The 13,150-nt window shown below is 35.3% G+C and overlaps 1 protein-coding gene across 3 annotated transcripts in view; it reads left to right on the forward strand.

The window, feature by feature from the left end:
* Positions 1-13,150, forward strand: part of ADAM2 (ADAM metallopeptidase domain 2) — a 106,631-nt gene that overhangs the window by 69,068 nt on the left and 24,413 nt on the right. For 2 of the 3 annotated variants that reach the window (XM_011960669.1, XM_011960670.1), the window contains 4 exons: positions 4,135-4,318; positions 6,495-6,593; positions 6,703-6,898; positions 12,332-12,437. In XM_011960669.1, coding sequence (XP_011816059.1) covers positions 4,135-4,318; positions 6,495-6,593; positions 6,703-6,898; positions 12,332-12,437 — 585 coding nt within the window. The remainder of the gene's footprint in view (positions 1-4,134; positions 4,319-6,494; positions 6,594-6,702; positions 6,899-12,331; positions 12,438-13,150) is intronic. The other variant, XM_011960671.1, reaches the window with a different exon arrangement.

The raw sequence follows: 13,150 nt of genomic DNA on the forward strand, positions 1-13,150 counted from the left end.
AGTTAGATTGGTTTCATAAAACTTTCTAAAAGAGATTTTGTACTATTGGTATTATTTCTTTCTAAATTGTTTTATAGCGTGTATCATTGGAGCTGTCTGGACCTGGATAACTCTTTTTGGAAAGGTGTTTAATTGGTCATTTTTGAGATATAGGGCTATTTAGATTTTGGTTAGTTTTCTTCTTCTAATATATGATTTGTTTCCTCAAAATTGATTAATTTTTCATAAAAATTTTTATAGCCTTCATTTATTTTCCTCTAAAAGTCAATGGGATAATTTGTGATATGCCCTCTTTTATTTCAGATACTGATCATTTGAGTTTCTTTCTTTTTATAATCACTCTAACTTAGATTTTATCAAATTAATTAATTTTTTTCAAAGACCCATATTTTAATCATATTGACTCTTTCCTGTGGCCTATCTACTTTGTTTTCCTTTATTTCTACTTAGTTTGTGGTAAATTTTTTCATCCTTTTTTCTAAATTTTTAATGTAAAATTCAAATAACTGATTTTAAACCTCCCTTCTTTTTGTGCAAACCATTTAAAGCTCTGCATTTCTAATCACAAGTTCCTAGAACTTGACCTTCAATTACACATCACACATTTTTAATATTTTGTGTTTCATTTCCAGTTAGTTGAAATATTTTCAAGTTTTTGTTGTTTCTTCTTTGTCTTGCTATTTTAGATGTAGTTTAGTTGATTTTCAAATATTTGTGGATTTCCTAAATATCTTTTTGTTATCTGATTTAATATCTGCTGTGGTCCAAAAATATACTTTCTAGATGTCTATCTTTTGCATTTCATGAGACTTATTTAATAATTGTGTTTATTTTTGTCTTTCTTTGTTTTCCATTTTTTCAAATTGATTCTTTCCATCATGTACAACAGAATGTGAGAGAATGTGTTGAGGTGTTATTTTTCTGTTTTCAGTTAGTAATTAAGATGCCTGTAGTAATTCCTTCAAAATTACAATTAAATATAGGTTATATTAATGTTCTTCCTAGCGAATGGTACTTCCTTTCTAAAAATACAAAATATTAGACACATGTTTTGATGTTTTGATTATGAATTAAGGAAAAAGATGCTCCATGCTTTTATTTTCTATTGTATTGTCACTAGAATATTTCATTCTTTTGCAAATACTTTGGTAATTTTGTAGTGAGAAAATGAATGGTTGAAATGTGGTTGATAAAGAAATATTTTGATTAAAATCTACATTGGGATTAAATTTGTATTTAGATTTTGCTGCAAGTTACAGAAAACACAAAGGAATAATGGCTGCAATCAAAGAAAAGTTTATTTTGAGAAATTACCTTTCTATTAATTGTGTGATATTTCACAGTATAATTTCATGCTGTATTTCTACACAGTGGCTTCCATTCCCAAAATAATCTCATATGCCTAATGGAAGTTTTAATTACAACAATTAATCAAATTTAAGGTGACCAATAGATAAAGGAGCTTACAAAAACATGTCTATCTCATTACCTCCTAGAACTTGAACTTATGGCTCATCTTAGGTCAATCAATTGACTTCTATATATGTTCACTCATTTATTAAAAACTGAGAAATTTAGGCATTGTACAATGAAGTCATGCATTCAACTAACAACCAGAGGCTCCATTATCAAGAAAAAAATGAGAGAATAGAGAATGAAAACATCCAGCAGATCTCTATAAAGATTCAAGCTGCAAAATAAGTACTCTAATTGGATGCAATTCTGCTTGATATTTTACTTTCTAATGACAATGTTAATTTCATTACCAGAAAGTGTATATTCTATAAACCAGTTCACACATGGTAAACGTATCTTTCATTGCCTGGGTCTCAGTAATATTAAATTTCTATCAGTTTTTTTTTTTTCTATATGGTTTCTTGTATTTAGGTAGTAATCATTGAATTCTTGGCAATTTATAATAACTCCATTATTTAAGGTTGATGGAACTGAAGGGGATGTTCAACCAGGTTGTGATCACAAAACAAGTCATACTAACACTGTTAGTTTGTTCAGAAATTCTAAATTTATTCAAGGTCTTCATGTGAATAACATTTTCCCTTGAAAATCCAAATGCCTGGAGTTTGATACCATCAAGTTTATTACCTTAAAACTCATCACATTCCTTTTAACAATGTCTTCCATCAAAATATAGATCCTTGTGATTATAATCTTTTTAAACATTGTTAATACTACTTAGAATAATCTAAATTATAACAAAATTAAACTTAATCTATTATTTATAGCAAGTGATTTCAATAGTTCACACCTTTAAAAGAACTAGCAGAAGATAGTTATTGAATGATTGAATTAGTAACATTCAGTTTTTGGTAAACATTCTGAAGTAAAACAAATGTCAGTAAGGGGAATAAAGGGTAGTAAGGAAGCGGTATTTTTAAAGTTGGTATTTTAAAGTTTAAAGCTTGGAAATATCTGTTTGCATAAATGTTGTAGAGACATGCGAAATGAATGAAAGGGAACCATGCATGGATACTAAGGAATCATTTTCCAGGCAGAGGAAATAGTTGAATATTTGATGGAGGGGACAGTAAGAGATCCACCTATTTGAGCAGAGTGAGTTGAGGTTGATTAGGAGAAGGACTCTGATGAGTTGGTGAATACATCACACTGATTTTACTGATTTTGCTCTGAATGATTGAGAAACTATAGGTGAATTTAAATATGGAATTAATATAAAATTGCCACTTTTTTAGGAAACATAATTGATTGTGTTTTGAGGAAAAAATGCAAAGGGCAAGAATTGAAGCATATGGTGAGCTAGTAGGCTATCACATTAATCTGTAACGAGAGACCGGAAAGTCTGTGAGTAGGTAGTTGTTATGGGGAACACATATTGAATATATAGAGAGTAGACAGATTTGACACAATTTCTTGGCAGATAAGGGGTTTGTGAGAAATATAAGATAACCTCAAGGTTTCGGTCCCGAGCAACTAGACAGCTGGAGTTTCCCTGTAGTGAATTTGAAAATATTAGGAGTACAAACTATGCATAGGCACAGTTTTTAGTACTTTACATGTATAATACTCTCACAACTTTGCGAGATAAATAATACATTTATCTTCATGTTGAAAGGAGGAAACTAAAACGCATATAATTTTAAAATCTTTTACACGGACAAACAACCTGTAAATGGCAAAACCAAGATTTTAACTCATTTGTTCTGATGGGCCACAGAGTCCACATTCTGAAACACTGTGTTATACTTTGTGAGGGGTGGTTTTGGGGAGAAGAATCAAGAGTATAGGGAATTTATATTTAAGGTGCCAATAAAATACACTTAAGAAGAAACACTGAATAAAACATCAGACTCTGGACTCGAGTTCAGGTGATAACGCTAGAGAAACAAGTATCGGAGCTATTGGACATAGACGCTATTTGCAACTATAGACATGGTTACAATAACCTATGAATAAATATAGATTTCTTAAAAAAAGAAAAGCCTGGGCCAGGCACCTTGGCTCACGCCTGTAATCCCAAAACTTCGGGAGACCTAGGTGGGCAGATCACGAGGTCAGGAGTTCTAGACCAGCCTGGGCAACATGGTGAAACCCCATCTCTTCTAAAAAAAAGAATACAAAAAATAGTAGGGCATAGTGACTTGCGCCTCTAATCCCAGTTATTCAGGAGGCTGAGGCAGGAGAATTGCTTGAACTGGGGAGATGGAGGTTGCAGTGAGCGGAGATCATGCCATTGCACTCCAGCCTGGGTGACAGAGCAAGACTCTGTCTCAAAAAAAAAAAAAAAAAAAAGGAAATCCTATTTTCTTTATTAATGCAGGGGTGTCCCAGCACTTAGAAGTTATAAAAAGAAAGAGCACAAATGAAACAGCAATTGGGGCACTTTGGAAAATAGGAGCTTAAACAAGAGAGAGAAGTGTCATGAATAATAATAAGTGTCATAGGAGAGCCAATAAAACTTTATGGATTAGTAATTTACTTCCACTAAAAGATTTACTCCTTGCACAGTTGACTTCTTATGCACAGAGATTGAAAGCTTTGACACTCACAGACTTGGGAATTTGGTCTGTTGTGGAATGCTATTATATAGGTTTATTCTAAGGGTAGGTAGTTTATGGAAACCCTTACATTAAAATTTGAAGTTTGATGTGTCTTTAGTCATTTCAGTGGTGTGAAGATCTTTAGTAACTGCAGCATCGAAGACTTTGCACATTTTCTTTCAAAGCAGAAGTCCCAGTGTCTTCACAATCAGCCTCGCTTAGATCCTTTTTTCAAACAGCAAGCAGTGTGTGGTAATGCAAAGCTGGAAGCAGGAGAGGAGTGTGACTGTGGGACCAAACAGGTTGGTACTAATTTGGGAGGCTATGAACTGAAATTGCAGCAAAAATTACTTGTTAATTCAAGTGTGAAACTACCATTTTCCTTAATTTATCAAGCTAAATTTTCTGCAAATGATTCAGGAGGCTGTGTAGGTGTTATAACAACTAATGAGTGCACTTATATATATTGGTATAGTGGTTCAGTGCTTTGTAGATCTACGTGGATTTGTATGAATATGCAGGTAATTTTCCTTTATTTATTCCAGCTTTCTTGAGGTATAGCTGACAATTTAAAATTGTATATATTTAAGTTATATAACTTGATGATTGGGTGTATGAGTATATTTTGAAATGCCCACTAAAATCCAGATAGCTAGCATATCTGTAATCTCACCATAGCATTTTATTTTCTCCTTTTCTTTTGCTTTTTAAAAATTTTCCTTTCTGGCGAGAACACTCAGAATCTACCTTCTTAGCAAAGTTCAAGTATATGATACAATATTGTTAACTGTAGTCATGTTTGACCTCCAGAACGTGTTCATCTTGCAGAATTGAAACTTTATACCCCTTGACCGTCATCTCCGTTTTCCCCTCCCTGAAGTCCCTGGCAAGCACCATTCTAATCTCTCATATAAGAAATTTTCAAGGCCACTAATTTCACAACTGAGTTGATGTAGGTTCAATCTCTTCCTCTTCAGTGTAGACTTTCCTAGTTTTTAAGCCTAAAATTTAAACCTAGTATTTAACCTAAATTCCTTTGTTGTTTTAAAAAGAGATATTTTAAAGCTTTCACTATGGAGCAAGAAAACCTAGGGAGCACATTAGTGGTTTTTGAATATTTTAATTCAGGTCAATATTTAAGTCAAAAAGATTTGTAACATACATAATTAAGAACAGCTAGTTTTCCCAAACCACAGAAATCTTAGATAAAGTGCCTGGGTTGAAGGGAGGTGAGGAGAGCAGAGACAAAGGGAATGAAATGAGGGAGAGGAGATATTGAAACTCACAGTGAATGGTACAGGCTCAAAAGGATCACAAAGACTAAGTAGACTTCATTGTGCCCTACAGTAGTCACTCATGTAGCCCTCCAACCAGAAAAGTATGTTTATAGATCCTGAGATATGTGATATGCTTTTAAAAAATTGTTCCTCATCACCCACTTGTTTTTGCTTGGTTGGGTTTGAATGGAAACATCTTGAAACTTTCTTCTTCAATTTGACAGTCATGTATCTAAGCTCTCTAAATGTTATATAATTGAGGCTTAAATCACTAAGATATAACTTTCCCCTCTAGAATTACAGTAGATAGCAATGAGAGTGACAATTCTTAGACAGAATAGCTGTGAAAAATACTGACTACTCTGTGCTTCGAGTAAGTATCTTGCTATAACTCATATGAAGACTACTAAATCCATGATTTATTTTTGTGTGATTTATCAAATTTCTTTTTCCAGTTTATCCTATTTTAAATTTCTGGGTATTTTAAAAATGTGTGTGAGAGAGAGAGAGAGAGAGACAGAGAGAGAGAGAGAGAGAGACAGTGTGTGTGTGTGTGTGTGTGTGTGAGAATGCATTGTCTTTTAGCCTTCTTATCTATTGCTTTTACTAACTTTAGTAATAGAAGTTTTAAAAGCATATTCACTGGGCATAGATGAACTAAAGCATAAAACAAGGCATAATAAGATATGAGTGAATGATATAAAGGTGACAGCTTCATTATTCTCAGAAATAATATCATTTTTCCAGACCTTAAAGAATTAAAAATGAAATAAATCAACAATATACCATAAAATGCAGAAACTTGTTAAAATGTTAGATTCAGAAGGCTCTAATAAGTAGTCACTACAATAGAATTTTTAAAGTATAACTTCTGTTTATTTTACGTCTTGTTTAACTATCTCTATCTACAAGAGCCAGCTCTTCTCAATAACTTGACTATGGTGGACCCCAGGGCTTCAGAGAATCCTTTTATCAGTGTAACCAAACCTATTCTAGCAATATGAGCAACACATGGTCTGACAATTAGTAGGTAATTAATAAATGTCTGTTAAGTAAATGAGTAAGTGGTTTTATTTTTCTGTTTGCAAACATGTAAGTTAAGCATCTATGTGTGTGTTATATAATATGTTGTCATTATGAATATGTCTACAATATGAATACAAGTAGGAAAATACTCCAGATCATTTGATTTGCCTTACAGAATTGTTTCCTTATTGGAGCCAAATGCTGTGATACTGCCACATGTAGATTTAAAGCCGGTTCAAATTGTGCTGAAGGACCATGCTGTGAAAATTGTCTAGTAAGAGCTTTTTGAACTATTTCAGTATTACCTACATAAGTAGTTATCATTATTATACTTATGTATTCTCATTCTGCTTAATTCAATATCATTTACCTCACCCCTTCAGTTTATGTCACAAGAAAGAATATGTAGGCCTTCCTTTGAAGAATGTGACCTCCCTGAATATTGCAATGGAACATCTGCGTCATGTCCAGAAAACCACTTTATTCAGACTGGGCATCCATGTGGACTGAATCAATGGGTCTGTATAGATGGAGTTTGTATGAGTGGGGATAAACAATGTATGGACACATTTGGCAGAGGTATTTATTATCATTTGATTTCTCATATATGTGTTTTTTCTGGAAACTGAACAGAAATAGATGCTGATACATGACTGTGATTTTTAAAACGTCACATTTAGTCTAAATATTCTAAAGAATTATAGAAAGAGAAGAATATGTCCAGGTGTGGTGGCTCACGCGTGTAATCCCAGCACTTTGGGAGACCGAGGCGGGCAGATCACCCGAGGTCAGGTGTTCGAGACCAGCCTGGCCAACATGACGAAACCCCATCTCTACTAAAAATACAAAAATTAGCCGTGTTTGGTGGCACACGCCTGTAATCCCAGCTACTCAGTAGGCTGAGGCAGGAGAATCGCTTGGGAATTAGCCAGGCATGGTGGCACACGCCTGTAATCCCAGCTACTCAGTAGGCTGAGGTTGCAGTGAGCTGAGATCACGCCACTGCACTCCAGCCTGAGAGAAAGAGTGAGACTCTACCTCAAAAAAAAAAAAAAAGAGAATACTGCCAGAAAAAAATCAGTAAAATATCAGTAGCTAGAAATTAAAAATTAATTTAATTAAAAGTGAAATCATTATGTTGTTAATGACTTTCATCAAAAAAGTAGATGATTTATTTCATCAAAATAATAGAGGGAAAGATTTAAAGTCTATGGGACTTCTGAGTTCAAGAAGGAAGAAAGTAGACTGAACACAAACTATACTTTTACTTCATATTCACCATTTTTTTTGGTAAATATAGAATAAGTAATATGACTATAGACACTAAAAGAATTATAAGTTGTCATATAAATGCAGTTTAAACCACATATGTAGGCACACACATTCAGGTGCACAAAATCACCTGTGGAAACAATAAGGAAGTTTCATGAAAATCCAGGGACTCTGAAGTTATTGAGGCATGATGTGCACTGACGTTAAAAACAAAAAAGAAAACCGTGGTGCAAACCATATACAAAATTGTTGGCTAAATAATATGGAAACAGCAACAATGCCAACAGTATTTCATCCCTATATCAGAAAAAATATTGACAGAGGAAATATTTAGGATATTCATAGAAACAGATAGGTGGGGCACCTTTATTCTCAACTGGAACAAGTCGCAAGTCTAACTCTGATTTCTGTGTAAAAAGGGATTGCAAGGCACTTATCAATAACCAAAATGAACATACAATTAGGAATGACTGTTGGTTTGAAGAAAAACAAAACAAAGATGCAAAGAAAGAAACTTACAAAATGAAAAAGTGTTCTCCTGGGAAAATGGGTAATTTGGTACCACAATGTGGATGATTTTCAGATTAAAGAAGGAAAATAGAGACAGAAAGAGACAGAAAGGCAGAGAGAAAGAAGAGAGAGTGAAAGACAAACTTTTTTATTACTGATTTAATTTCCTCAATCATTGTTGGTGTATTTCAATTTTCTATTTTTTTCATAATTTAATATTTGTAGGTTGGATGCGTCCAGGAATTGATCTATTTTTTCTGTTATCAAATTTGTTGGCATACAGTTGTTCTATTTATATATGTCTCCTACAATTCTTTATATCACAAGACATCATTGTAGTGTCAGTGGTAATGTTTTCTGTTTCATTTCAGATTTTATTTATTTGAGTCTTCTCTCTCCATTATACGGACCCAGAGTGCTTCCTAAGGAGCACTCTACATTCGCATTGTTAGTGGCTGCCAATAGTCTTTCAGATTTCTTTTAATGCCTTAGCTATATGTTTTCTACCTATGCCAAAAGTATCTCTGTGAGAAGACAGATTCAAACTTCAAGCAGTTTATGACAGCCTTAGCATTCACTTCCTGCTTGTGCAGGGCCTAAACATCATAGAGTTAGGAATGACTAGAAAACTCTGTTCTCAGAACTATTCTAGGTATGTGTGCGGCTACTTTTTTTTTTTAATATATTTTTTTTTATAATTTTTTTTTTTTTTATTTTTTGGGGCCATAGTCTTGCTCTGTTGTTCAGGCTGGAGTGCAGTGGCACAATCTTGGCTCACTGCAACCCTCACCTCCCAGGTTCCAGTGATTCTCCTGCCTCAGCCTCCTGAGTAGCTGGGATTAGAGGTGCACACCACCATATCCGGCTAATTTTTGTATTTTTAGTAGAAACAAGGTTTCATCATGTTGGCCAGGATGGTCTCAAACTCCTGACCTCAGGTGATCTGCCTCCCTCGGCCTCCCGAAGTACTGGGATTACACGCTTGAGCCACCGTGCCTGGCCTGTGTGCAGTTTTTTAGATCCAGTTACATTGTTACCAAGCAATGAGTTCACTTCCAGATGTGCATAGAGGCCAATACTAATAGTACCAGCTTCCAAGAAAAGAGAAAGCTTTATTGTGAGGTCCACCAGCAAGGAGACAAAAGGCAATGCTCAAATCTGTTTCCTTAAGCTAGCGTCTGGGGGCAGGTTATATAGGCAGATGGCAACTATGAGACAGATGAGAAAGGCTCTGACTGGGTCATGCAAAGAGGCGGTGTCAGGTCCTCAGCTTTAAAATTTTTACTGTAACAAAACAGGACTCTCCTCCCTTCATTTTTTGGGGGAAGAGGGGAGTGAGGGTCTTGCCCAAACTGTAGTACAGTGATACAGTCATAGCCCACTTCAGCCTCCGACTCCCGAGCTCAAGTGATCCTTTGGCCTCAGCCTCCCAAGTAGCAGGGACGACAGATACATGTCACCATGTTCACTTTTTTTTTTTTTTTTTTTTTGTAGAGGTGAGGTCTTGCTGTGTTGCCCAAGTTGGTCTCAAACTTCCGGTCTCAAGTAATCCTCCTGTCTTGGCATCCCAAAGTGCTGGAATTATAGAAGTGAGCCACTGCATCCAACCCCTTGCTTCTTAATTTGGTCCATGCACCTAGATTTTAGTATTTTGGTTCTGCATGTGGTTGACTTCAGTTCCAGCCTGCTCAGGTTCAGGTTATTTGTTTGGCAACCTGGGAGTCGATGGCAACTGAAAAACAGCTAATCATTTTGCGACTGACAAATTTGAATCAGAGTGAACAATAGGTTTGAGTTATTCCATTTCATATAGTCATCTAACTCTCCAGGAATTCCTTTAAAATTTCCAGTGAGCTCTTGTTTGCCTCAACTGAAATCACAGCCTTAGGCACTGGTGATGTTGCTGGCAGATGTATATTATTTCAGTAATGCCTTTGTTGTCAGTGAACCGGTTCAGATTCTTTCCTTCACTGCACAAAAGAATTTGAGAGCAAGTCCAAAGGGAAAGTAAGCAAAGAAGTTCACTGCAAAGCAAAGTACACTCTGATAGCTGCATCAGAGCAGGCTGCACAAGAATAAGAGGGTCAGTTGGCATTGAGGAATTTCCCTTTATTGGAGTCTAACGTGATTATTCATTATTCATAAAAGCGTGGGCATGGGCACTGTTATTTAGCATATCGTGAGGGGTCTCCTGAATGCACATGTGCTATTGCTGTACATGCTAGTACATGCATCACATTTCTCATTAGCATTTTAATTCTCCACCCAAGGGTGCCTTTTTCACTATTATAATGAGCATAGGTCACTCCAAGGACACAAATCATGGGTTTCTGTGCTTGAACCAATTTGGGCGTTTTCCCTTATGTTCCTTTATCTCCTTGCTGCAGGATGTTCTAACCAGTATCCCAGGATGCAGTTTGTGCACTGTTGGGAGGTTTATTCTCGCCGTCTATTTTGCAAATTTGTTCTCATTTAAGGGATGTTACCTCACTCTGAAAGTCAAGATTTTTTTTTCTTCATTTTTTTTTCACTTAACTGAGCTCCAAATCAAATCAAGTAGCCCCAGCCACCAAATAGAGATTTTTCCAGGGAATTGAAAGTTTAGATAAAATATTTTGGTAAGTTATTGACTGCCTCTGGGCATAGTGCTTTAACAGAGCTCCAACAGAGATATGACGTCTTCATTAACTGTAAGCCTGCTGGCTTTCATCTATCATGAGACACTGAGAACAAATGAGAATATGCCCAAGTTAAAACATCACTGACCCCTTTGTTTATCAATTCTATCAACCAGAACTACACCAGAGAAACAGAATTCTTTGGATATGTAATTCTGCACTCTCTCTTCCTCTCTGTAGGTAGATAGATATAGATACAGAGATATTTTATTGTATATAGAATTTTGAATGTATATCTGTAAATAATTGGCTGATGAGATTGTGGGGCTGGCTAGGCAAGCCTGAAATCTGTAGGGCAAGACAATTAAAAGGGCAGAATAGAAATGTTAAGCATAAATTGAAGTTCACAGGCAGAATTTTTTTCTTTTTCAAGGAAGGCTGCTCTAAAGGTCTTTCAACTATTAATAATTAAATCAGGTCCATCCAGATTACCTAGGATAATATTTCTTAAATAAAATAGACTTATTTTAGACTTCATTACACCTACAAAATACCTACGGAGCAATGCCTAGATTAGTGTTTAATTGAATAATTTGGGACTATAGCCTAGCCAAGTTGGCACATAAAATGTATCATCACACTGTCTTTCAGTAGTTTCTCTTGGATACCTAAAATTCATTTTGATCTGTAGATTTTGGCTTTATTTCTTTGTTTTAGCCTATTTTTTGTCTACCAGCAATGGTTTGCTACCCTAGCCAAGGTTAAAATTTTGACCTCTTACCCATAACCAGCTTTGCAAATGACCTCTGGGACAAAATGAACTGTTACTTTGCAGTTCACTACAGCATCTGTGGGTTGCTGCTGAGATTTGAGTCTGTCCACTCTGTTAGTGAGACTTCACTCAGCCTCCTGAGTAGCTGGCACTACAGGTGCCCGCCACCACGCCCGGCTAATTTTTTTTGTAGTTTTGGTAGAGATGGGGTTTCACCGTGTTAGCCAGGCTGGTCTTGATCTCCTGACCTTGTGATCCACCCTCCTCGGCCTCCCAAAGTGCTGGGATTACAGGTGTAAGCCACCGTACCTGGCCATGTAGGCTGGATCTTATGATAATTAAAATTATACAGATTATGCATGTGGATTGGATGATGGGAGGGCAAATGAATCAATTGTGACTCCAATATATTTCTGGTCTGAGGAAATTATGATGTAAAACATAAGATAATTGGTTAGTGGTTTGACTTGAAAAGACATTCATGCTAAAACTGATAATGGACAAATAAGTCAATATGGGAAAAAAGTTTCCTACCTACTAATAGATATGATATGCATTTATAAACTTACTATGATTAGAGGCTAAACTGAATACAGTGGTTAACTCTGGAGTATGTCTAGGATATGTCTTTGGACAGCATACCAGAGTCCTTTCAAGTTTTAAACATTTCATTGAAGTGGTTTTGTGTGATCTTAAATCTAGTTTTTATTTTGATTGTTATAGTATGATCTTATTTTGTACAATGAATATGTTAAACCATTTCAGAATTTTAAGTGTATTTGTTATTTAATTTTAATTAATATAAGTTTGATATGACTAACCACACCTTTTTATTTCCAGAAGCAGAGTTTGGTCCTAGAGAATGTTATTCTTACCTTAATTCAAAGACTGATGTATCTGGAAACTGTGGTATAGGTGATTCAGGATACATACAGTGTGAAGCTGAGTATGTTTTCAGAAATCTGTCTTAGACCTTCTATTTATCACCTTATATTTGAAAATGACATCAAACAATTAAGTTTATGTGTAAGCAAAATATCCCGTGAACATATAGTAAGACCGTGTTTATTCAAATTATAAATATCATAGACACATTTCTCCTCTCCTATACCCAAATTATCCCTTGTACTTTTCCACAAAGTGTTTAATTTTCATGAGGTACATTAATTATCCATCAGTAATCATTTTTATTATACATGCTATTATGTTAATTTTCCTTTTTTTCTTTGAGACGGAGTCTCACTCTGTTGCCTAGGCTGGAGTGCAGTGACGCTATTACTTTAATTTTTACAAAGCATGACAATCCTCCTAGTAATGAAGTTAAAATACATGAATTAAGAAGCAAAGCATGTTTTTCTTTTTTCTTTTCTTTTCTTTTTTTTTTTAAGAAGTTTCTGTTCATGTCCTTTGGCACTTTTTTGTTTGTTTGTTTGATATGGAGTCTCACTCTGTCCCTAGGCTGGAGTGCAGTGACGCTATTACTTTAATTTTTACAAAGCATGACAATCCTCCTAGTAATGAAGTTAAAATACATGAATTAATAAGCAAAGCATGTTTTTCTTTTTTCTTTTCTTTTTTTTTTTTTTTAAGGAGTTCTCACTCTGTCACCCAGGCTGGAGTGCAGTGGCAGGATCTCGGCTCACTGCAAGCTCCGCCTCC

This window comes from Colobus angolensis, unplaced genomic scaffold (genome assembly GCF_000951035.1).
Source record: "Colobus angolensis palliatus isolate OR3802 unplaced genomic scaffold, Cang.pa_1.0 Scaffold52, whole genome shotgun sequence".
Classification (NCBI taxonomy): Eukaryota; Metazoa; Chordata; class Mammalia; order Primates; family Cercopithecidae; genus Colobus; species Colobus angolensis.